The 27,377-nt window shown below is 39.1% G+C and overlaps 1 protein-coding gene across 4 annotated transcripts in view; it reads left to right on the forward strand.

The window, feature by feature from the left end:
• The window catches only part of runx1t1 (RUNX1 partner transcriptional co-repressor 1), a 56,886-nt gene that overhangs the window by 24,772 nt on the left and 4,737 nt on the right, over window positions 1-27,377 (forward strand). For 2 of the 4 annotated variants that reach the window (XM_048201405.1, XM_048201408.1), the window contains exons 2-10: window positions 8,134-8,271; window positions 9,801-10,042; window positions 12,545-12,634; window positions 16,935-17,116; window positions 20,076-20,326; window positions 21,921-22,018; window positions 22,562-22,763; window positions 22,944-23,012; window positions 26,385-26,575. In XM_048201405.1, the coding sequence (XP_048057362.1) occupies window positions 8,134-8,271; window positions 9,801-10,042; window positions 12,545-12,634; window positions 16,935-17,116; window positions 20,076-20,326; window positions 21,921-22,018; window positions 22,562-22,763; window positions 22,944-23,012; window positions 26,385-26,575 (1,463 nt within the window). The remainder of the gene's footprint in view (window positions 1-8,133; window positions 8,272-9,800; window positions 10,043-12,544; window positions 12,635-16,934; window positions 17,117-20,075; window positions 20,327-21,920; window positions 22,019-22,561; window positions 22,764-22,943; window positions 23,013-26,384; window positions 26,576-27,377) is intronic. The other 2 variants (XM_048201406.1, XM_048201407.1) reach the window with 2 other exon arrangements.

Genomic DNA, 27,377 nt, shown 5'->3' on the forward strand with positions numbered 1-27,377 from the left:
GAGGGAACCTCATGAAGTTCTCAGGACTCTTTCAATTTAGACTTCTGTTAGGTTGTCAGTAGTTGCAGTTTGTTGAACGATATGGGTTATTTGGTGGCCAATATGTTGCTGAGATATATTCATAATATTATTTAATGACAGCGTACTATTTAAGTGGCTGAAGTGATATGGCCACTTAAATGACCAGTCAAAGCTTTGGACACATTTGATGTTTCTCATGATCTTAAAAACACTTTTAATCTTATGCTTCAATGTTTGAAATTAGTTTTGTTAACAAATACATTTACGTATTTACATATTTTCTTTACAAAACTAAAATTTTATTACATAGTTCCATACATTCCAAAGGAATATAAGGTTACAGATTTCTTGAACATTGCAATTATGTGTCCTAGATGATAAAAAATGAAAAGCAAATGAAAACTTTTTTTTTTCTTCTTTCTTAACAATTAAAAACCTTAATAATCTTCTAAAAAAGATATCAACAATGTCTCAAACTGTGCTCAGATTTGCCAAGATACCAAAGACTGTGATGAAAAATCTGATCTAATTTAATCACAATGAGAAATGTTTGAGTTCATATTGAAATCTCTGCTTTTTCATCACAGTTTTGGTATCTTGACTAATCTGAGCACAGTTTGAGACATTGTTGAGATCTCTTCTGAATCTGAATCAAAATGTTGATAAGGCTGATTGTAGATTCTGGAACGGACACAAGGGGGGAAGTACCACTTCTGTTAATCCACCAAGCAGGCACAGTTATAATCTCAAAATGGCCAAATACCAGTCAATATATATATCGGTCTATCACAAGTTTTGAACGTCTACTTTTTCTGGCCGTGTTAAATTCTGTTTATGTGATGTTGTTTTCACCAAACAAACTTTTTTTCAATGACAGAGTGTTGCTTATGGACCAAGCACAAATCCCACGAGGACGTGTGTGACTTTAACCTACACGCTGCTAATGAGGGACACAGTGAAAAACACAGCAGTGTTGGTGGATAGCCAGTTAAAGCCATGTGTCTAGGTGCTGAGCCATATTGCATGTGCCATCTTTCTCTGTTTCTCTCTCTTTCTCCCCACTTTTCAGCTGGCATCTGCTCATGCCAGGAAGCTGAGTGAGTCATTGACTTGAGAGTTGGACGGGCTTCATACTAGCGTTTGAGAGCACTAATCTCAGTATGAAAGGCCTTTTATTGAAAAATGCTCTAATTCTGCCTCTTTAGATAAGAAGTCAGTAAATAATTATTTACTGTTTGTTCAAAAGATGCTGAAAATTGCAGTTGTGCTCGTAGTGTAATTGCAAAACCTCCATTGTTCCTATTTCAATTATGATTGTCTGTTTGTAGATGAGGCACGAGAGGAGATTACAAGTGGTTTTTTTAGGCGACTTCCCCTGTGAGGTCTTACACTCTCACAACCTTTAAGGATTTATCCTTTTCCTCTTTTTTTTTTTTTTTTTTTTAAGTCTGGCAACAAGATACCACACAAATCTCTGCAATTTCAACGGATGCGTAACGGCAACCGTGAATCACTTTTATTGTTCCTCTACACTTGTTTTCTTCCTCTGCGCTTCATGCCAACGGGGCCTTATTTCAACAGATGGTTAAAACAGACGTTAAGATAAATCCATTTTGAAGAAGAGGACGAAAGGAAAAAAGAGTGACTTCCAATATAAAACGCTGCATCTGTTTTATTGGTCAGTCCTTTTTTTCCTTTGACGCAAGACCATATTTTGAAATGGATCAGCAGATGGCTCCCGGCCCTTCCTATTTACTGCAGAAATGCTCCAGGAACACATTATATCACATTATAGCCACACTGTAAAACTAACAGTGCCCACTCGTCAGTGTCCACTTAAGCCAGCACGACTGGCATCAAAATGGGTAGCTATAGTGTGAAATCACTTTCTTTTAAAGGTTACTGCCATCGGTAACTGATGATGGCATTTATGGTGCGTTTAAGAGGAGGAATGATTCATACATCTGTTGTAATCCAGAAATAACATCTCGGTTGGGTGTGCTGAGGAATGAGCCCAACGGAAGAGTGCAATCTCTTTAAATATCGGAGTGCACAGGTTGCTGTGTGCTGCAGTTGGTGGTTGGGTGGGTTGGTAACTCTTGAGTGAGCACAGACTGATACAGGTCCCTTCAGCACGCGTCATTTGATGGGATGGAATGGAACGTCGGCACACCACCTGCCGCCGACCAAGTGGGGTTCGGGAAAACAACTGCGCCTAGGGAGAACCCTAGAAAAGTGAGGGCTCAGGGAGAAAGGGAACAAGATGGAGAGGAAGAAAAAGATCCAAAGGGACAGGCTTTGTTGCAGGGAGAATGAGCGGAATAAGTGTTGGGAATGAGTTCCAGGAGGGTGGGGGCATCCATACATCTTCCCTGACAAGCCGGCAGGGTTTGATGGGCCACGCTCTGTGCGCCGTTCCATCTGGCGGAGATGATTGCATGGTGCATCGGCGTGCACAAGTTCATAATGTATTCATACCGACGCAACACGCTCTCCCAGTTCACCCTCGGCCTCAGATACCTGAGACGGCATCTGAATTCCAATTATCCAAAGAGTCGATGTTCTCTCTCTCTCTCTCTTTCTCGCCACATTACTGACTTCATTATCTTTAATGAACGGTGGCTCTAAAGCGCAGCAGCTGGTTGTAATGCCACCTTCGTCATCTCCTTTCAAGGCGCTATCTGTCCCGCGAGATGTCTCCTATGAAAGGTGCTCTATATCTTTGCTTTCCTCACCTTGTGACCCTGATCTGATGAGCACGAGGCCACTAAAAGCAGCCTTCTTGTCAGCATTAGTATGCAGCTGATTGGCATCCTGTGGCTTTTGCGCGTCATGTTTCACATTACTGGTCACAGCTTTTCTCAGAGGAGAAAAAACAATTTTCCTATGGAGAGAAACCCTCCCTGAACTTCCTGCAAACACATAACTGTGGGGATTTATGCATTGCTGCAGGCACTACAGAAATATAAGGCTGAATCATCACAGCAGATTAGGTTTCACAAAGCTTCTAAAGTAAGTCTCTAAGTGAATAAGCAAGTTTAGCTGGCATGTGGGAGGATGAATGTAGTTCGAGCTTTACCATTTTCACAATGACACAAAAGCGGAGATGCACCTACGTGATTATGATTTTAAATTCATAATGTGTTTGCACATGGGATAGGCTGCTTCAGAAACATCCTAGGGTTTCTAATACGCAACAAGAAAATGAATGAGATGATTCGTGACCTTCTTTTTCCTCACGTACTGGATGTGTACACAGATGGCTGTTTTACTCACCCTGGAATGAGCCGAACATTACCACTTGTGCAGTGAGTGATGTAAGAGACATGTAAGTCGAGCTGTGTGCGTCAAACATACGATTTTTCTGCTACCGTTATCAGAAGAAAAGATCAAATACAGGATGCATGAAAGGAGCAGACCAAAAGGATGGATAAAAAATGTTTTTTAAAGACTGATGTTGATAGCTAGAATACGAAAGTACAGGCTTTAAATTAGCTTGAAGCTTAGAAATGTAATTTGTCATTGTCTGTTAGTTTAGTTTTGAATTTCTGTGTAATATTCTTTATAGACTGTATAATTTTTAGTCTCAATGTCTAGGCTAGTTGTTTTTGACTCAAAAAAAGTAAAGAAAATGTGTAACCCATAATTCTAAGTATACAGATGGGACCTATGTAGTGTCTCTTGTTCAAGCATGTTTATTATTGTTATTATTCAATATAAATACTATATAATAAATAACCATTAAAGGATTAGTTCACTTCAGAATTCAAATTTCCTGATAATTTACTCACCCCCATGTCCTCCAAGATGTTTATGTCTTTCTTTCTTCAGTCGAAAATAATTTTTTTTGAAGTTTTGAAGGTAACCACAAACGCTCATCTTGCACTAACTCTGTGATGCACCACGCATTACGTAATCACGTTGGAAAGTTCACGCGTGATGTAGGCGGAAATACCGAGCAAGTGTTAACAAAGAGACTGTGCAAAGACAAACGGCCTTTACAAAAAAAAAAAAAAAAGTTAAAACAACAATGTCGGACGATTTTGAAGTTGGACGAGAAAATGAGATGGAGTTTTTCGCCCTACCTCGGTACTTCCACCTACATGACTTTTCCAATGTGATTACGTAATGCGTGGCACATCACAGAACAGTGCAAGACTGCGTTTATGGTTAAAAAGTATATACATTTTAATTTTTTTTAGAAAGTGACCGATTGTTTCGCTAGATAAGACCCTTATACCTTACCTGGGATCGTGTAGAACCCTTTGAAGCTGCATTGAAACTGCAATTTGGACCTTCAAACCATTTCCTCAAAATAATTTCTTTTTGACTGAAGAAAGAAAGACATAAACATCTTGGATGACATATTTAATTCTTTAAATAGCCAAGAGTTGCTCTTTTTTTCTCCTTCATAGAAGACTGTAGAAATAAACAGCATGCACAGCTGACTGTTTAGATCATAGAGGCGAACTGACTAACTGACCCTGAAGGATGTGACTCAGTTCTGCACCAAATCATGCTGGTCTTTAAAAGTGGTCTCATAAAAATAGTGTGAAAGTTTGCAATTTCTCTTTGACTTCTAGTATTTGTTTGTGCATGCAAATTGGTGATTACAGCACAAAGATATAAGGAGAGCAGCTAGGAGAGCCAGTCACGTCCTTGCAAGATTCAGTGCCACTGTCAGGTCATGAAAAATGACCAGGCGTGGAGTGAAGATGAGCGACTCTGTGCTTTCTAATGCTCAGTTTGGTGTGCCGTTTAATGGCGATCCATATTACTCGAGAGCTCTTTTGAAAAGCAATAAAAGACCTTGGTGAACAGGAAAATGGAAAGCACTTCATCGTCCTTCCTGGGAGCCACATTAAATCTCTTGCTGCATCAATATCCGTGGTGGCCTGCCTAATATTCATCTGTGCTGTTCGTCTGCCAATTTCCCGTTTTGAAAGGCCAGGTAACTGCCAAACAAATGCACTCTGTGCGTTAACTCTGCGCAGATTAACTTTATGAAATCAAGCCAGGATGGATGTGCACTCTGGTATGTTTTTAAGCCTGTTTAAAATGCAAAATTGCTTCTTTTCCACTCCAAGAGGGAACTCATTTGAATTGAGTTATGCATCTCTTTTTTTCCCACAGCATATTTGCGCAGTCTACCACTTTTAGGTGGGTTTAATGCTGCTTTTGTACAATGCATTTTTATTGGCAATCCTTTTTGCTTTTACTAATAGGAGATAAAATATATAAAAATTGTGCATATGTACCCTGCACTCCATATTATGTATATAACACCTAGCTTTTATTCCAATACTCTTAGTCTAATGGAAATAGTGACGTAATAATATAAATAGTAGAGAACCCTTCTATCAAAATGTTTTTTTCATTTTCTTCAGATGGGTTTTTACAGTCATTGATTGTACTTGATGTGGAATTCATCCATCCTGCCAGTATAAAAGTGAGATGTATTATGGTGATTTTATTTCACTCAAACGCTGGATGACGCACACTATGGAAGTGCAGTGCTTTTAAGTTGTCTGATGTGTAATATTCCAGCGAATAGTGAAGGAATATGAAACATAATGGATATGTTGTGCTGTCAGATCCTAATGGAGGACGTTCCACATTCACAACACTTGTTCACATTCAGAATCTTAGCGTCCATATCGACATGCTTGTGAACATGCACATGAAAGTGTGCACACAGATTACAACCTATTCTCTACCTCCTATCATCCATTTCTGTTCGACAGGTAAGGAGAGAGGATGAGGTTTAGATGCCTCAGGTTGTTTCTCCTTTCTCGATTCCCAATCCAATCCCAACTTTGACCCAGATGTTAATCCTCAATTACACATGCAGATCCACAAGCTGCTTTTTAGGTTGCCCTGAGCTGCTTCTGATACCAAAGCCGAATAAAGACTTTCCCATAGACCTTTTCCATCTTGGACAATTAATATATTTTTTTCACAATTTCATATGATATTTTCCAATTATAACGATCTGACAGGCATATTGGTTTAGAATAGCTTTCGCACCAGTGCTTGGGCTACTTTATTCATTTCAGACTTGTACTGTGGCTCTCATAAATTATAGTGCCTGGACTTGTCACATTGTTAACATTTCAAGGTAATAACTAACCCCATACTGAGATTTTAATGTTGAATCAAGCCACTTTGCTTTGCCTCGTCCCTTTCACTGACTCAAGAATCTTTCGTTTCTTTCAATGTGTTTTTGAATGTCATAGACCGAATGCAGAGTTGCCTTATTAGAAATAATTGTCACTTTGACATTACCAGCATTGGTTTATCTCAGTAGTCTGTCCATCATCTCTTCATTCTTTATATTATTTGCTTTTTTATTTTTTTTATTTATTTATTTATCTATTGACAATACAGATACAGAACTGTTCATCAGCACAGGTGTAGGAGTGGAATAAAGAGCCCCGCTCATTATTCTGTCATGAATGTTTAGCACAGGCTGGGATAGATGCATCTGTATATCGCTTGAGCTTTGTTTTTAGCACAAGTGACTTTTTATCAATTGGGGAATGGATTGAGAGTGCAAAGAGAGCAAGAATGGGGCAGATTAAGCTTGACACATATGTTTAGGTTCTGGTGCACACATATAGCCATAGAGGTGCCTATAGGGAATGGGAGCCATACAGAGCTGAAATTCCCACCCTTTTTATCTCTTCTGCTTTAGAGCACCCACCTTTCTTTTTAGATCATTCTGCAATGTGTACATGGCTAGCAAGACAATTGCTGATATCTCTAGCTGTGAAGCATCTATAAAGGAAGGTACAGTATAGCTATTATCAATTGTCTGTATTTAATATTCTTCTGTGGAGTAAGACGTGCTGAAAAGAGAGCGGTGCCCCTGCTGTTATCAGAGTTAAGGGGACACCCAGGACAGTTGTAATCAGGAAAGTCAGGCAACATGTCCCAGACATAGGGCGGCTGCTCGCCCTGACACACAATGTTCCCACAGCTGGTACAACATGTACATGTCTGTCTATATGTAAAGAACAGAGAGAACGAGGGTGATGATGGGTCAGTACAGATGCTGATATTGTAAAACAACTAAAATGAGAGTGACTTTGCTATCATAAGTCTGATAGATAAGCAGGCTTTTAAGGTGCACTGTTATAGCAGCTAAAGAACACTGTGACCCCAGCATTAGTCATAACCTTCTGAAGTAAACAATGTCTAGATGTCATGTTGTGCGCTGTCATATCTAGGATTTTGAAGAACAAAAAAAGCATGCATATGCCCTAAAAAACATCACTGTTGCTGCAAAAAACTTAAAAACTAAACCAAAAAAACTAAATAAATCAAAAGAGATGGTAGAGATGGAGACCTTTCATCTCTAACAATGACCACTTTATCAAGACAGAGAGATGCTGATCAGTCTTGTTAGATATTACCCACAATCGGCTTTCTATTTGCTAAATATTTTGCTTTTTAAAAACCTAAATATAAACTTCACATTTTAAGGAGCTATAAGCATACTAGAGTTATGTAAATTCTTAAGGACATGAATGATACCGCAAATCATGCGGTTTATTGAGGTCTGCTATTGTTTTTCTAAGCAGTCCGATTTTTGATTTTTGGATGCCTTGGCAACTAACTGACACAAAATAAATTAAAGTTGAACCATGTAGCAACCACTCACAAATCCTAGTAACCACATAGCAACACGTGATAACCCCCAAGCACTGTGACTGCGAGTTTTGCACATGCAAGCAAATGTATGGTAAAAATGAGCTTATTTCTATTATACTTAACCATAATCAAGTGTAGAATGGGTTGACTGACTATTTAATATGGAGGAACAGGGTATTTTAGACATTACATGTCTGTTGAAGATGCTGGAGATCTCTGTGGGGTTCCTCCAGATTTCTGAAACATTTTAATGAGAGTATTGCCGGTGTCTTTGATCATTAGGGAAATGGTGATGACAGCTGGAATTTGACTGGTGTTACTATCTATGAACTCTCTAAAGGCGTGTACCGTGTATGTAGCTATGTGTGTATATCTTACAGGAGCTCAGGTGCTGTGGAGAGGCAGCTGTTGGGATATCACTGAGGTCTCACAAGAACTGTTCCACTTTTTCTTCTGCAGATCGTACTGAGAAGCGCTCCACCATGCCCGACTCACCTGCTGATGTGAAAACACAGTCCAGGTTAACTCCGCCCACCATGCCTCCTCCCCCCACCACACAGGGAGCTCCCAGGACCAGCTCCTTCACCCCAACTGCATGTGAGTACTCATTCACACTGTGTTTGACCCATTCATCAACACCACGACAAATGACCAATGTATCTGAATGGCACAAAAATGTAAAATATTCACAAATATTCTCATAACAAACCTTTCATACTGAATCCAATTCTGTTCTTTCTTGGAAACTGTGGATACCTAAATAAACTTCCAATATCCAAACTAACCAAGTCAGCCAAGCCAGATCATTGCAGTACAGTTTTTTTGCATTTGGTTTACAGAGATGCATTATTTTATTTTGAAATAATGATATTTGGACTTCCAATACATCTTCCTGCATTTTACAGTTTGTGATGTGTCAGAATTGTTGGCTAGTTCGTTTAAAGGAGATGTTCTTACAGCAACTCAGTCATCAAATACTTAATAAGTTGTGTTTGTGTCCAATGGAGAGAAGTACGGGAGCTTTGGAGTTCTTGTCATATGCATATGTTGAGTTTTGGGTGCGTAAATTATTTGACAGCATTACTTTTACGGTTAGACCATATGCAACCGCTAGATCGGACATGATGTATACTAATCAAAACTTTGAGCGTGAGGTGACAATTACCAGTATTTCTGCACTGCAATGTTATTCTTTAAATGCGATAATCATACACAAATGTCAGAGAATATAAAGAATATGTAGTTTTGCATTCCCCTCATTACTGCCGTCATGAGTTCCCATCGCCTTCTGACCTGCAGATTTTTGCGTCTGCCCGCTGGCTGATGCCACAAAGAGCATCACACATGGCAGCTCAGGGGAGCTCTGGAGTGGCTCACTATCAAAGCCGTCCGTGCCGTAGCCTCCCAGCACCATGTCAGTGTAATTGAGCAGTGGTGTGCTGTCAACAGCAGTAACACATTCCTCTCTCTGATGTTACATCCCTAAAAACAGATCAGTTGGACTCTGCAATTAGCGCTTATGAAAAAAGAGACAAAAAGCAAGCTGAGTCTGAAGCAATCCGGAGCCTTTTTAAAGGCAGACTCTAATTATACATTCTGAAGGTTTAACAAAGCAAGCGCTTTGATTTCCCCTCCATGTAATTGTTACCAGATGCAGCTCAAGTATCTCGTTTCTGTTTGTTGGAGGGAGGCCAGGCAAACGAGGCTATCACGCAGCCTAATCTCATTAGAGAGACGTTGATTCCAAGCTGCATCCCTCCACCGCGTATGTTTCTCATCGTGGCACGGGGGGCACTCGACCACATGTATTCTCCTCCTCTGGACTTAATATGTCTGATGTATGGAAGCAAGAACGCACGGCTTCCTTCTCAAAGCTGCCGTGGCTGATTCAAAACAAATGTTCCACTGTCACAAGAGCCTCGTTTAAGCACCGTCAGTCACAGGCGTTCATACAACACCAGTGTCATTTTTGACAAAGGATCCTCTTGCAGCTTCTTTTTGAGGAATGTTCTTGGCAGTGTTTAATATGAATCTTTTGGGTTTAGATCATTCAATATACTTGGGTTAAAAATAAATGCCAATGTTCTCTTTGTGGCGTGTTGAAAAAATATGTTTCTGTTTTCCAGTAACAAATGGCACCAGTCACTCTCCCACTGCACTGAACGGAGCTCCATCTCCACCCAATGGCTTCAGCAATGGGCCTTCATCATCATCTTCGTCCTCACTGGCCAATCAACAGCTGCCGCCGGCCTGTGGCGCAAGGCAGCTCAGCAAGCTCAAACGCTTCCTCACGACACTGCAGCAGTTCGGCAATGACATCTCACCTGAGATAGGAGAACGAGTGCGTACACTGGTGTTGGGGCTTGTGGTGAGTCTGCTATTACATACTGTTTCACTTAGTGGCTCAAGTCAGCATGAAATGAAAATTCACCCAATCTATTGTGTAAATGCATGGTATTAAACTTATTGTAAATGATTAATCCATGCACAGTGTTGGGGAAAGTTACTTTTAAGAGTAATGCATTATAATATTGCTTTAATAATCCCTAAAAAAGTAACTAATTACATTACTTAGTTATTTTTTTATGAAAAATAACGTGTTGCATTACTTTTGTGTTACTTTTCCTCACCTGGGCTGGGCTTGCTTGTTTGTTTTTTAATAACAACAAAAAAGCTCTATTTTTGGCAAATGTTGCATCTCTTTCACACCAAAATTGAATTGAATAAGCCTCAGGTTGAAGGAAATGCATATTTACGCCTTTACAGTAGAGGGCGCAGCTCAAACAAACCATTCAGCTGTGCTGCCATTCTGGATTAAAGAAGAATAGGATACAGAAGTTCAAAACTCTTATTTCTAAATCTAATCTAAAGTAATTTTTGCTTATAAGTATGGTTGAATTAGATCATTGAAGGTCAGCAGCAAAGACATTGGTTAATAAAGTGAGATTAAATACATAAAGTATATTTGTGTAATTTATTATAGTTAATTATTACAGGTTTGCATAAAATTCCGAGGTTGCATTTCACTGTTTTTATTCATTTTGAGGAATACTGAATGTTTTCATGCAAGTGAGATGCATGTACACATTTAGTCTAGAACATCAATAACCATCATGTTCAAAAACTGCACACAACACCTCTGCACTTTATTTCTCTCAACATGGGGACAGGAGAGCTGTCAGTCAATAAATGTGAAAAAGTAACTTGCGTTACTTATCTGAAAAAGTAACTTGGATATTTTGTGGTAAATTGAAAACTTAAATGCGTTACTGTACTAGTTACTTGAAAAAGGACATGACTCAAGTTACTTGTAATGCGTTACCCTCAACACTGTCCGTGCATTTATTTCATTTTTTGGTTCTGATCATTTTTAATCAGAATGTTAAAACTCAATCTTATTGACTTCTCCAACCATGAATCTTGCTTAAACCCTGCCCCTGCAAGCTCACGTTCATCTGCCTCTGTTTTTGAGTACAGTGTCCATATCTCAAAATCTAATCAACAACCAATGAATTGAACCATGCCCTACATCTGTTTTCTTTTTCAATAAGCCATTACTCTTAGATGTACATCAATAAACAGAAGCAAAGATCTGCCGCTACTTCCGTTTCATCATGATCTAATGGGGAAGAATTTTCTAACAGTGTATTGTTTATAATGTGATTACAATTATTTAACTTAAAAAAAATTGTGATTATTGCGTCTCCTGAAAAGTTTACTGACAGCTGAAAAGGATTTGTTTTGGTTTTTTGTCACCAAAAAGGTTTTGCCACCAAATTTTATTTGGCTTTTATCATAGAAAATAAAGGCTTGTCCAACACATCTGTTGCTAAGCATAGCAACATAACTGTGAAAAAGAGAAAAAAAAAAAAAAAAAAACGATCCACTTGACAAGATGTGTGCCATAAGCTGTACACAGCATTATTTTCATTAATATGTAGTTATGGAATAAACAATGGTGAAATAGCAGCCTGTACTAGAGGAGGGCTGTTTTAATTAGCCATTCCAAAGGAAAGCCCTTTTTTCAGCAGGCATTTGTTTATTTTTTGCTGTGTCTACACGCAGAGGCTTCCTTGTGTCCCCTTGGCTTCCATGGCTCTTTTTAATTCGCTCCCCACTCTGCCTTATTGAAAAGAGTGACACACTTAATTAGCGCCGCCGATGCTGGAGAAAAGCTCAGGAGGCTTTCTGGCTGTCAAAACAGGCCGCTGCAATCTGGCCGAACAGATGTAAGCCTAATGTAACAAAATTCAGGTCTGGGAAAAGAGGGGAGGAAAAAAAGCCTGTGTATTTTTCTCAAACGTACAACTCTCCTTCCCATCTTTCCTTCCGCTAGCTCTCTTGGAAATAACATCCAGAAAATTGAAAATAGTGTCCAATCCGTTCTATCAGTCTGATGATAGAACGGATTGGACGAGAGATGATAGAGCTGAGAGCAGGAGAGATAGAAATTAGTCATTTCTCTTTTTTTAACAGGGGTGAGATATATGTCAGTTCGGTAGGGAACAAGACACATACTTTTTAAAGCTGCATATCTTCTGTGTGCGTTATGATGTTTGTCATGTCTTATCTCGCAGAACAAGCTGCCTGGTGTAATACTGCATCTGTAGTTGTGTTTGCCTACATATTTGTGTGTGTTTGTTGATGCAATGATGATGCGGTCAGCGCGTGCACATGTAAAAACCACCAGATCAAACTTCCCCATACAAGGCCTTTCACCACAGCCATCCATCCATATGCCTCCCATTACAGTCTTCAAATCATTCAATCTTCAGCAGGATATAGTTTTGCCTCCAATAAGTAATATTATCACATAATGTTTTCCACATGTATTCATGCGTGCACCGTCTTTTTTCCTCTCTCCCTGCAGAACTCCACTCTAACCATTGAGGAATTCCACTCCAAACTGCAAGAAGCGACCAACTTCCCACTCCGACCTTTTGTCATCCCGTTTCTGAAGGTATTGCACAAGCAAGCAATCTGGAAAACATTTAAACAACTGAGGCACAGATGTACATATTTCTCCCAGCTCTCAATTTTTTTTCATCCCTCGCTTTTAAATGGCCTAAATGGATACATGTTTTCCTCATGAGCAAAGAGGCATCAGATTTCTTGGTCACAGGGACCAATTTTTTAATTTCTCTCTGGAAATACATGATGTGAACACACATTACTCAGTGTAACAGCACCATACGAGACCGTCCCACAGCACAATGTCTCTGTTTATTCATACGTGTCGATGGACACCCTTGTTCGACCGTCGCTTTTCTCACACGCTGAATTTTGGAGGGCAGGGCACATCTGAAACCATTACCACAGTAAGACGATCTGTTGTCTGGGAGAATATCAACCTTTGCCCTCTCTGCCGCCCATTTGTCACTACAACCCTTATTTCATTACAGTTGAATGTGTCTCTGGGCCTGTTTATGTTGGAGCTCTTAACACGAACCGTTCAAATAAACACTCTGCATATTATTCTTTCGACTAAGGGAAGTATTTGAGTTACACATGACACATTTTTGTATCACATTATCGTGTTCGAGATTAAAGTGATTGTAGCCTGCGGAGCGAATGTATAATTTGTTAATTTATGACATATGTAGCAAATAGACATCAGCGCTTGATAGAGATTAAAATCTCATGAGCTTTGATCCATATGGTGACTGCTGTATCCATCCACTCTCAATCGTTAGCCATTCGTTTTCATCTGCTAGTAAGTGACAGCTATTACGCACGCCACACCGACCTACCCGTTCCCCTCCCTCTTTGTCTAACCTTCACCCCCTCCCCCTGTTTCCCATCTTTCTCTCTTGCTCTGCTTTCCTCCATCTTCCTTTCCATAATAATAAAATAAGCGACCGGTGGAGATGGATCAAATCTGTGTTGTTTGCTCCATTAGATGATGATGGAAAGGGGTCCGTTGGTTTGATGCAGCCGCCGTTCTCGCGGCGTGCCGTTCGAAGGCATTTCATCTTGTCCGCTGCTTGTCCTGGCCGGCTCTGTCATGCAGAAATTGGTCCCATTAGGGGTTGCGCCGGCCGCTGACGGATGCAGAGAAGCATACAGGGACACTTCCCTGACTCGCTCACTCTCACACAACTCCACGCCATATGGTTACTGTATCATCCAGTCAGGAGGGGTGGTATCAAAGAAGCAACTTGTGTTTTTTTTCTCGCTCCCTCTCTCCCTCTCGTCTAATTTTAGTGGTTTTCCTCAAAGGAGCCTTTAATGACAAATACCATATGGCTGTGGGAACAGGGGCTTTTATAAGTGTGCAGAAGCGCAGCTGCAACAATGTGCATTAGCAGCATTTTTTCATTAGGCTAATGTTGTCTAGCGACCCTCCCGTCAGAGTTGGGTTTTGCGGGGAAGTGTTTACAGGAAGGGCAGCGTGCATCACGCTAATGATGTAATCCGAATTTGACACCAGCTGACGGCCTTTGTGCTGATGGCTTTTGTTTATGATTTCTCCAAATGGATTCCTCATCAGATAAATTTGTAATATTTAGCCGCCGTTTCGTTCAGCAGGCTCCATAAAGCCTGTAAGCACATGTGTTCCTCTGCGGCTCTGTGCCTCATTGCTCAGAGACGTACTCAGCGTGACATAGTCGGCGCTTCACCACATGCTAGCAGTGCAGAGGAAGTGAGGATTACATATACATGGCAAACTGCTTTGCGGCTTGTGTTTGATATGCTGGTTTCCAAATAGCTGCGTGCTAATGGACCACACAGGAGCTGGAGAACACACTCAGACATAATCGAAGCAAACGTCAAATCATGTTTATAAAGCTACAGGATTGTATTATGAAAAATACTTGATGATAAAATTGTTTTTACCGCTATTATCCAAAACGCTTTTATACGGAGTTGCACACAACACAAATTAGAGTGTTGTGTTAACGCTTTCTGATGAATAAGCTTTTCTCATTCATTGTCTGGAAATACACGGCAAAAATGATTTTCTTCCTCGTTATTTTGTCTTGTTAAATATCTAAACATTCTTTAAAATCAAGATAAATTAAGATAAAAGCAAAATGACATATGTGACCATGAACCACAAAACCAGTCATAAGGTTACATTTTTTTAAATTGAGATTTATACATCATCTGAATAAATAAGCTTTCTATTGATGTATTGTTTATTAGGTTAGGACAGTATTTGGTTGAGATACAACTATTTGAAAATATGGAATCTGAGGGTGCAAAAAAGAAAAATATCGAGAAAATCGCCTTTAAAGTTGTCCAAATGAAGTCCTTAGCAATGCATATCCACTCACTAAATATTCAAATATATATATATATATATATATATATACTTAAAAATTAGTTCACTTTATAATTCAAATTTCCTGATTATTTACTCAGCCCCATGTCATCCAAGATGTTTGTCTTTCTTTCTTTAGTCAAAAAGAAATTAAGGTTGAAGGTCCAAATTGCAGTTTCAGTGCAGCTTCAAAGGGCTCTACATGATCCCAGCTGAGGAATAAGGTTCTTGTCTAGCGAAACAATAAAAAAAATAAAAAATTATATTTTTTGCTTGTCTTGCACTAGCTCTGTGATGCGCCACGCATTACATAATCACGTTGGAAAGGTCACCCCTGATGTAGGCTGAAAAGTGCTGAGCAAGTGTTTACAAAGCGAACGTACAAAGTCAAACAATGATGTCGGACGATTTTGAAGTTGGAGGAGAAAATGAGATGGAGTTTTTCACCCTACCGCAGTACTTCCGCCGACATCACGCATGACCTTTCCAACGTGATTATGTAATGCGTGGCACATCGCAGAGCAGTGCAAGACGAGCATTTGTGGTTAAAAAAAGTATACAAATTTTAATTTGTTTTACAAAATGGCCAATTGTTTAGCTAGATAAGACCATTATTCCTCATCTGGGATCATGTAGAACCATTTGAAGCTGCACTGAAACTGCAGTTTGGACCTTGAACCCATTGGTAGCCATTGAAGTCCACTATATGGAGAAAAATCATATAAAACCATAATTTCTTTTCAACTGAAGAAAGAAAGACATAAACATCTTGGATGACATGGGGGTGAGTAAATTATCTGGAAATTTGAATTCTGAAGTGAACTAATGGTTTAAAAATATCCCATGAGGTAAAAAAAAAAGTTTATTTTTTTACCCAACTTTATATCTTATGTCATTTTACTCCTCAAGAAAATGTATCTTGGTATAAGAATGTTTAGATATTCATACTGGAAAGCGAGACAAAATACTGAGTAAGAAAATAATTTTTTAGTGTTTTTTACAGCCACTGTATGTGAACTGTCACTAACTGTGAGAACCTCCATTTAATGAAAGTCTAAGGTCACTTAGGGTCAAAGCAATTTCACTGCCTCTGGTAATTATCACCATAAACTACTAACAGACCATTACCTCATACAGCTGGCGACCAAGGGGTCCTTTATAAACAATCCCAATCATTATCTTCCTTAAAAAAATAACTTTTAATTATTTACATTCATTGTATTTGACTTTTTTGTATTTTTGGCATTTAATGTGTATCCAATGGCTAAATTTTTTGCCATGCTTTCTTTAAAGTCTATGCTTTCATTGTGCTTCGTTCAATATTCAATCAACGCACTGCTCCTAATTTTAGCCATTACATCACTGAAAAGGCACACTGTGGGAGTAAACTGAAGAATATTCCAGAGCTGAAAAGATGTCTGATTATAGTCTTAGATCAGAGTCACAGGCCAGAGAGAAAGAAAGAAAGAAAGAAAACATAAATGAAGAAAGCACAAAAAGAGAAAAAATAGACATCATCCTCCAACTAACACCTTGTGCTGTTTAGATGCTGCAAAAGTCCAACTGTTGCTGGATGGGGATTCACAAAAACCTTTCATCTGCCGTGAAAATGCTCCTCAGTGTGTCTTTGAAGTGGCGAGGCCTCCAAGTGCTTTCGGAGAAAGCCAAGCCAGCTAGTAATCATGACGGAGATGCAGAGGAAATGAGACAGAAAGAAAGCAAACGTTGCCCCCCCACCTCCAAACCATCTGCTTTGAAGATGTCACTTTCTATGTTGACCATGATTGCTCATATCAAGGGCCCAGGGCACTAATGCATGTTTCAGGTCACAATAGAGTGCTGCTCGAAACGGCGTGAGAGTGTCTTTATTTTGGAAGAATGTATCTGTAATAATAATAATGAGTAAACAAAAAACGGTGTTTATAGCCTCTGGCTGTGGACAGCTTCATAGTGCCACATCTGCTTAGCATAACCTGACCGCTATCTCCCCCTACAGGCCAACCTGCCACTACTGCAGAGGGAGTTGGTGCACTGTGCACGGCTGGCCAAGCAGAACCCGGCTCAGTATCTCGCCCAACATGAGCAGCTCTTGCTGGACACAAGCACCACATCACCCGTCGACTCTTCTGAACTCTTAATGGACGTCAACGAGAACGGCAAGAGAAGAACGCCTGACAGGTGAGCCAAATTGACATCATTATCAATTAGTCTTGTAGTTTTTTTTTTTGGTATTTAGACAGTTGCACTACATTTTCAATTGCCCCTACACAAAAAAAAACAAAAAAACATTTGATTTCCTTTGAGACAAAAATACAATTTATATTTATATTTCTCTATAATTTACAAAATTATAGAAAAAAAAATTGAATGTAATATAACTAAACTAATTATTGTTTACAAGGCTAACAGAAGTCATTCTAATAAGTGTGTTCAATTCATCACACAAAACCAGGTGTTTAAGTTTCCAAGGAATAAAAACACAATCAAGTAAGTTGTAAAAACGATGCAAACTTTCTCACACTGGCTTCAGGTCAGTGGGCCTTTTCTTATTGTTGAGCCCAGATAACGAAACAAAGAGCTCATAGTAATTAAAAACTTTTTTAAAAGTTATCAAATATCGATACATGTTTAATAGAGCATTTCTTTGGTAGTGAGTGGACTTTAGGTACATAAATATATGGACTAGGAATACATGCTTGTAAAACAGCTGGAGGGATGTAGAAATGTTGCAGCAGGTTATGAGTGTCTATATTGTCATGCGTCATTTGGATTCTCATCCTTTAATGGAGCAGAACCTAGAGGAACCAGACACATCTGGAGAATGCAGATAGATTCTTTGGAGACTTCCTGTTGAGATGGACATGAGTGAGAGCACTGTAAAACCAGAGCAAATCTACAGTCTGTGGACTGAGAGAAAAGCTATATAAATATAAAAGCTTTTATATATCAGTTCACTCCCAGGAGCTCAGAATTATTTCGCCTTTTCAGTGAAGAAACATCATTTTTAATATGCAATCTTATATGAATACATATCAGCTCAGGTCCCTGTGGTTATTAGGGAAGAATATACAGCTCTCTATTTTTCTCTTTCTTTCTATCTTTTTTTTTTTTTTTTTTTTTTTTTTTAAATGTAATACCTGCATTTTTGCGTGAGCTCTAATATATGGCTAGGTGAGCCTGGGGACATGGCTGATAACACATACAGATGAGACTCAGCTCAGATACGGCTGGCTAAGCGCTTCTGTTTCTGCTTAGCTCGGCTCGGCTCGACTCGACTCTCCGCACTCAGAATGAGGTGCAAGAGAGAGAGAAAGCAATATTGGAATTTGAAAGGGAGCTATGCTGTCCTTAATCACGGAGTACAATATACGGTCACTTCAGTCTGATTAATATCAAAGGAATCAGGAAACTACGGCTACAGAGAGGAGCGCACCCTACAATGCATTCTTAGTACGCTCTCCTCATTTAGAAGAGAAATGTGTGCTGAGACTTATTTGAATAAAATATTCCATTGTGCTGCACAACCCCTATATATCTGAAAAGCAAAAAAAAAGGTGCTTCAAAATGAGGTTCAGATTCAGTTCACAGCTTTCAGTGATCCTCAAAACCTAATTTAAGACATTACCTGGGATTTTAAAATGCTTGCACGCAATGACTATCGGTGGGATCTTACTTGTATATACTACTGTAAAAAAAAAAAAAGTTGAGGATCAGTAAGATTTTTTTCAGGTTTTTAAAAGAAGTCCCTTTTTTGCTCACCAAGGCTGCATTTGTTTGGTCAAAAATACAGTAAAACAGTAGTTTTCTAGGTAATATTCTCAATTCCAGACCTGTGTAATGATATAAAATAAAATAAATTGCAATGTAAATAAAGTGGTTAAAAAAAAAACATGTTTTGTGGATGGGAAAAAAGCAAGATGGAGAATGACATGAAAATCACATAAAGTACCTGAATCAGAGACACAAGTCCATGAAGAATGGATAGAATTAGAATTGGTATTAAAATGTATGAGACTGGGGTAAAATAAAGGCAGCTGTGTTTTGGAGGTGTGGGTGGAGGAGAGAGGTTGCTTTGAGGAGCATATGGACGGTGATGGATGCACATTAGCAGCTCATAAAAGCAGCTCATTAGGAAGTTCAGTCTCTTTCAGAGGTAACCGAGGGACGACCGCCTCACAACACACACACAGTGACTCGCACGAGTACCAGCATCTGCGAACACCTGGACCCGTGACACATGAAAGTGAAGGGCAGAGCAATGTGAAAGCCCCAGGGTTTAGGTGCGCAGAGTGAGTCCTGTAAGTGCACATCTCTTATGGTCCTCATGTGCTCTGTCAAGACCTCTTTTTATGGACAACAAAGTGCTCGACGGAGCCATAGTAGCTGCTTTTCTACTTAGCACATTAGATGACAAGACTCTTACTGCCTCAGGAGCAGTTTCACATTCTCCCCTCGACCAACAGCGAAGGAAAGTACATTACATGAATGAACACGCTGTCCTCAGAAGACATCTCAATGTCAGACAGTGTCTGTCTCGTTGGAGTGGTAAAAAAAAAAAAAAAAAAAACTAGTGAGTCAACATTCTCCCTGAAATGGAAAGACAACCAGTTGTGTAGAAGAGGAAATAAAAAGTGTCTGTATGCCTAACTATCTATCTATTCTGTCATTTAACCTGTCTGTCTGTCTATCTATCCATCCATCTATCCATCCATTCAGAGCTGGTCTTCCCTATACACAAAGTACGCAAGTTGCGTAGGGCCTCCGAACCACCAGGGGGCCCCCTTGCTCTCAAGAATGATTTAATGACTAGGGCTGTCTTTCAGTTTTGTTTTTTGATTTTCGTTTCAAACGATTGTGAAATCACGATGCCGCGTTCCTTTCCTTTAAAGCGCTGAACTGTCACCCTTTCTACATTACACCCAAATCAGTCAAATCATGTAACGTGTAAAAGTGTATTGAGCTGCGAAAGAGACACTGCTGAACAATTTCTGAACTGTCTATCTATCTATCTATCTATCTATCTATCTATCTATCTATCTATCTATCTATCTATCTATCTATCTACATTAGTGTAACATCAGTGCAACACTTTTCCTTTCTTCCTGTCCTCACTCTGAAATCTTCTTTCTCATTCCAGAACCAAAGAGAATGGCTTTGAGCGGGAACCACTCCATCCCGAGCACCCCAACAAGAGGCCCTGCACTATCAGCCCCGGCCAGCGTTTCAGTCCCTCCAACGGGCTCTCCTACCAGCCCAACGGCCTGCCACACCCCACTCCGCCCCCTCCACAGCACTATCGCCTGGACGACATGGCCATCGCACACCACTACAGAGATTCCTACCGCCACCCCAACCACCGCGAGCTCCGCGACCGCCCTCGGCCTCTGGGTAAGAGAGGGCAGATTACAGCAGCATCTGGGGACAGTCATTAATAAGAGCATTACTGTGCTGTGAAAGATTGTTAGAGCCCGAGACATGCAATATAAGCCGCCTTCTCCACGGCTGCGGTCACCAGTGCCTCCAATCCTCAAACTTTGTGAATAATATATTCCATTTTGATGCAAGACCTCTATAAATTTGGAGGGTAAAAACAAGTTTCAAATAAAATGAGGCTCAAATTCAGTTTATGGTTTTTAATAGACCCCAATAATATAGAAAGTCATGAATAAAATGTCTTTCTTAGAGGAAAATGTGCACTTGATTAAACTGTAAATTAAATAAATAATAACAATAATAAAACAATGATAAGAGTTCAGATGCAAAAACCATCTGACGTGTTTTCTTTTAAATGAGCATTTTTTACCAGGCTACTATATTTAGGTTCAGTCATTTCATTTTAATGGCAATGAAAAGATTATTAGTCAGTTATTGAAATGCCTTATTTTAAAAAATGTCACTTTAGTCAATTCGTTGTTTTTAACAATTTTGCTGCAAAATTAAGTCCATGTGTTTTTTGCAAAAACCTCTAAGTCCAACTCTTTGGACAACAAGACATAGTAAAATGTCTGTTTCTGTCAGTTTTACAGCAGCAAAAGGAACACTGTTGTGTTTACTTGCTACTCACGAAATACTGTCATTGCCACTGTAACAATGGACAAAACGTGATAAAAACTTGCAGCTCTGCAATTGAAATCCGGCTCATTACCACACCATTATTCATTTTGAATCCGTATGATTCGATTCGTATCTTTGGATTGGTTCTTCTGTGGACTTAGAGGCTTTTGTTGACAAATGGAAGTGCCGTTTAGCAGTTTCTGCCAATGAACCGGTATTTCTGAATGGGCTGACAATGGGATTTAGTGAATTTTAAGTGGAAGTATTTGATGAACGTATACTATGTGCGGAGAGTATTCGCATATATATATATATATATATATATATATATATATATATATATATATATATATATATATATGTTTAAATTTGAAAAAATAAGAAATGTGCATGTATCATTTTAAATATATTTCTCTAAAATTCTTAAGTTAACACTATGAGCCCCATTCTCCAAGGCTGAGTTTGCCAATGCCTCAAATCCTCGAAAGTCCACTGCGTGCCACTCAGACTCTTAGAAGTTAAACCAGGCGAGACTCAGTTGGATCAGGAACATAAACTCCTTTAAAAATGATTTGAGGTTTACATGAAGCCAACTCGCCATATTAGGTTTAAATGTGCTAAAAATACTCAAGCACGTTAGCCGGTGATATATGCACAAGATATGCATGAGCCTGGCAGCTCTGGTGTGGTGTGGAGAGAGGGAGAGAGCGTGCCCGCAGGCAGCACGGGAGAGCGGAGTGAGGGATGAGAGCATGTGAGGAATGAAGAGTGTGTGAGCAATGGAGGATGTCAGGAAGAGGGTGAGCTATGGCTGTGAAACAGACGGGCACGACATGCCGCTGAGGGCAAGCAAGAGAAATGGAAAACCGAGGCCCAAATAGTAACACGTTTAACACTCGCTCTCTCTCTTTCTCTCGTTCTGTGTCAGGGATGCACGGCAGCACACGCCAGGAGGAAGTCATAGATCACAGGCTCACAGATAGAGAATGGGCAGAAGAGTGGAAGCACCTTGACCATGTAAGAAAAGTAATAACATTTTTTATTACTATCCAAAGTGTATGTGTGTGTGAGAGAGAGTGAGAAAGAATGAGAAGTGTGTTTGCTAGTACATTTCTGTGTGTTTGCATGTTTTTTGCTTTATCACAAAAGCGCTTCTCTTAGACAGCAGAGATTATATTGAGCTTTAGATTATATTGAGCTCAAATTGTGATTTCAAACTATTCAAGATACCAAAGTCTGGAATAAAAAGTCTGAGATTTTAACATGAATGCAAGCTTTTTTTTAAAGTTATTCCAAAATCAAAATAGTGTAAACAATTGCTTATTTGTGTCTAAAGAGTTTCAGGAAAAACCCCATCTGAGACTGTTGTTATTTAAGTAAAGAGCAACCTTAGAGCATTAACTTTTTCTCAGGGGTTGGCATCAGTGTTTTAATGACTGTAAACATATAGATGTGTGAGTCATTATTCAATGTAAGTCTTTTAACATGATATTTTTATATCTAAATTTGGCCAATTCGATTTAGAGGATATGTTGTGTTGATAACACTCCGCCTGCATCTGCCCCACAGCTCCTGAACTGCATCATGGATATGGTGGAGAAGACACGTCGCTCGCTGACGGTGTTGCGGAGGTGCCAGGAGGCCGACCGGGAGGAGCTCAACTACTGGATCCGTCGTTACAGTGATGCTGAAGACCTTAAGAAGACCAGCAGCTCCAGCAGCAGTCAGTCCAGACAGCAGAGCCCCGCCAGCCAAGAAAGCAATGCTTTAGGTAACACATATTCAGCACAAGATGTGTGTCTGAGATGTCTGTATCACCTGGAAAGCATCATTTCCTATTCAATTGACCTAGTCAATTGTCTTGATGACAATATAATAATCTATCATTTATTTTGACTGGGAAAAGTTTAGTTCATTGTAAATGAAGTGTCCTTTGTTTTATTCTTTACAGATATCCATAGGGAGCTCCTTCACAGACCAGTATCTGGATATGTACCTGAAGAAATCTGGAAGAAAGCCGGTTAGCATGCTGTCTTTGTCGTTTTTTTAAATATGTACACATACTCATAAGCACAGGTGGAAAATCAAAGCTAAATTATTCACACAGAGCTCTTTCAAAGACTGTCTGTGATTTAAAAGCTCTCTGAAATTCAATCAGTCAGTCAGTTAGTTATTTGCATGGAGAGTCAGGTGGAAACCTAGTCAGTGTCACACCAAACTCTGGTTGTTTTCCTGAGATCAAGGCTGTTCTTGAGAAAAATCAGGGGGAAAATGTAATGCACAACAAATGATGTACATATAATTTAATCAGGTTAATCTCTGGCAAAAAAAAAAATAAATAAATATATATATATATATATATATATATATATATATATATATATATATATATATATATATATTAAATAAATTGACCCATATTTATAAATAAATAAATAAATGAACAAATGATAAATAACATATAATAATTTTCTTTAATGCTTTTAAAAATGTTTTTTTAAAACATAGAATTGTTTAGATGACAAAAAATATAGAAAAAAATAAATTGTAATTTTATTAAAAAATTAAATTTTATTAAAAATATTTTTTTTTGGTCATCATGCATTTACATTTAAAACCAACATTTAAAAAAAATCTTCAGAAGCACAAATAAAACTTGGAGTTTAGTAGGTCTTGGAGCTGTAGAGTAAGTTTTGAAATGTCTGTCTGTTTTTGTGGCATTTTGTTTGACTCCTGTAATGTCCCTGAGTCGTGTGTTGGGCAGTTTAGTGATTGGCTTTCACTGGAAGCACCTCTACACATTCCAACAGTGATGTCAGATCATAAAGCTCTTTTATTGCTCTGGCTGAACAGGACACATAAGTGCTCCCAGCCTTTACAGCACTTCAGCACTCTTGCCATTAGCTGTACAACAGGCTCTCAGCTCTCCACGGCACTCTGTTTTATCACAGCAGAGGAGCTGGTTAAAAGACGGATAAAGATATTAAAAGGCTTTGTTTAAAGAGCAGTTGATCTGTGTGAAATATGACAAGTGATGGATTCTGTAATAGCAGATTGTTTACCTTGGCTTCAGCTCGCTACTACACGACAGACGCATCTGCTAAAGCAGTTTGTGTTCACTGTGTGGTCTTACCAAAGGCTTCATAAAAGCAAACAAACCTTGCCACGAAAATGATGTTACAAAAGACGCTTGTTTCAGCTAATACGTTGCCTTTGCAACACAACGGCGGTAGTAACACCCTAAACAAATCACCGCAGATTGAAATTCCATCTGAATAGTCAAGTATAAATGCAGTAAAACATATCAGAGAATGTGGTGCATTTTCCGTGACCTCAGCCCATCAAGAGGACAATTCTGTGCACCAAACCACCATGGTTTTACAATTCAGTCCAGTCTTGATGAAAATGTCCCTGGCTCTATAATCCTTCATATTTAAGACTGGGGTCTGCACAACCACAGACATCCATTTTTGCAAAACAAGAGACTGCAATGACAGTTTAGTCTATTAAAACTCCTTAAGAATAGTCTTTTTGTAAGCTATTGTACGCCTCTAGTGATGGTTACACAAACCAAGCTAAAAGTGTTTAAGAGTCAGAGCTGCCTTAAAGCGGTCTTCACAACTTGCCCCAGTGTAAGTGGTGAATGTCCTTTTTTTTTTTTTTTTTAGAAAGACTGTGTACAGTAGTTGATGAATATTCAAACCCTTTTCTCGCACAGTGCCATATCCTGATCTGCATGGTCCTTTGGGGGCGCAATTGAAATGCATAATTTAAATATAAATTGCCCGATTTGCATATGCAATTAGTCAGGCTGCAGCCTTGAACAATGAAAACAAACAAACACAAAAAATCCCTAGTCTGCTCTTGAGATGAGTTTTCCAGCCAGAAGTATTTACGGTTAATGGGATAACAATGTAAAAGTAGAGATAAAATGCGAGTTCACGGAAATACATTTATACTTCAGAGGGAAAAATATCAAGGATTACCTGTAATCTGTCTTGTGCACTACAGTAGAGTCTTTGGTTTGAGGCTAAACAAAAGCATTTTATTATTGTTTATTTGTATTCAGCAAACACAGAGTCATCTGAACACATTCAAATAAAAACTGATGTTTCTAATTAATCCCCAGATTAATCTCTCAGCTGCTTTTGAACAAAACAAACCAATAGGATCAATTAAACAACGTAAAAATAGTTTTCCAAATGCAGAATAATTAGCTGTCGAGTTACTTTGAATGACTAAAAAATGTAAGATAATATTGTTTTTATTTTTAATTTAGAATTTGTATCTATTAATTTAAATTATTAGGTAATTGTATTTTTATATAAATATTTTAATATTTTAGTTCTTAAAAAAACATTTTGGCATAAGCTCTTTTGCTGAATTTTTTAAATGTGCATGCCACACATAACATTTGTTTTTGCAACCATTTGTGTGGTTTTCAATTGGTTTTTTTATGTAAGCATGCCATAGACATAGTCTTTGCCTCTAAGATGTCATGTCAACAGTTTAACATGTACAGTTGTTACCTTAAAGGGCTAGTTCACCCAAAAATGAAATTTCTGTCATTAATTGCTCACCCTCAAGTCGTTCCACACCCATAAGACTTTTGTTCATCTTCGGAACACAAATTAAGATATAGACTGCAACACAATTACCATTTTCAAGGCCCAGAAAAGTAGTAAAGACGTCGTTAAAATAGTCCATGTGACTACAGTGGTTCAACCTTAATGTTATTAAGAGACGAGAATACGTTTTGTGCGCAAAAAAACGACTTTATTCAACAAATTCTTCTCATCCCTGTCATTCTCCTACGCTGTTGATGTAGTGTAAACAGTGCAGTACTTCCGGGCTCTACGTCAGAACGCGACTCTTACATCAGCATCACATGCATGCATTGTGCTGCTCACGTGAACAGCGTCGGCCAATACAGAGCAGGCTTCTTTGCGATGTCTTTTTGACATTTTTACGATGTCTTTTATGAAGGCTCACGGATTTCATCAAAAATATCTTAATTTGTGTTCTGAAGATGAACGAAGGTCTTACGGGTTTGGAATGACATGAGGGTGAGTAATTAATGACAGAATTTCCATTTTTGGGTGAACTAACCCTTTAATGAGCTATTTCTACTGGTCTGACCCTTTAAATTTACTTGAGGTAACACAATGTAGACAGGTTGATTAAGTCATATAAAATAATATTTGACTTCAATAAAACAGTTAATAGCAATGTCACCATATAAATCATATGTTTTAGGTTACCTGTCACATTTTCTGCAGTTAGCAGAGCTGCAGATTATATTTGATCCATACATCAGTTATTCTTTCTGTACTATTTACTGTTGCTGTTGCTCTGCCATGGACACTTAAAAGCACTGTGCTCTTTCTTTCAGAAGAGGCTGTGAATGAGGTGAAGAGACAGGCTATGTCTGAGCTGCAGAAAGCTGTGTCAGAGGCTGAGCGCAAGGCACACGAGATGATCAGCACAGAGCGAGCCAAGATGGAGCGCACGGTGGCCGAGGCCAAGAGGCAAGCAGCGGAGGACGCGCTGTCAGTCATCAACCAGCAGGAGGACTCTAGTGAGGTAACAGCTTGTACGCCTACTGCACATTGTTATTATATTAGCGAACAGCTGCAGCGTTCACATACTGCACAATGATTCATTGGGATGGTAATATATTCCTTAATTTATTATATTTTGCATTAGATTTTATCTAGGGGATTTTCTTATATTTTATATGATTTGTACATGACTGATTTACTTGGTTGGGTAGTTTTATTTCCATGACTTACATTTGATCTCCTTAGTATGGAAATCTGTAGGAAAACATGGAGATCATATGAAAAGCACAGGGGGAAGAGAAAGTGTCCCAGATAATTCCTCATGCAGGCTGGTGTCACGCAGAGCCGAGGAATATAACATTGCATTTATCACCTCAGGCAGAGCGGTGCTTTTCCTCCACTAAATGAAACATGTGGACAGTTAAGGTGGTACTGATTTGGATGAGGGAAATTGGGAAGGGAGCGCCGAGTGTCTGTGCACAGCGGGGGTACGGCTCGTTTAATCAGTTAGCAGAGAAAGGCGGCACGCATCTGAGTTTAATTGCACGAGCCATGTTTATGCACGTCTCTCCGGAGGATTGCATCGGTAGCCGTTTATAACTCTGGCTTCACGTCTCTGGGACACATTTGAGACTTTGTGATAATTGCTCTTATTTGGCCCGGAGACAAAACGCAACGAGGCCACAGTGGTAACCTGAGTTTCTGTGTGATCTTTGAGCGTTTTGTAGTTAACCTGTTACAAATGTGTCCTCACATAGCGCCATGTGGAACTGGGTAAAATGACTGCATTTTTCCGCAGCTAGCTCATTATTTCATGTTTTCAA

This window comes from Megalobrama amblycephala, linkage group LG9, assembly GCF_018812025.1.
Source record: "Megalobrama amblycephala isolate DHTTF-2021 linkage group LG9, ASM1881202v1, whole genome shotgun sequence".
In the NCBI taxonomy this organism is placed as follows: Eukaryota; Metazoa; Chordata; class Actinopteri; order Cypriniformes; family Xenocyprididae; genus Megalobrama; species Megalobrama amblycephala.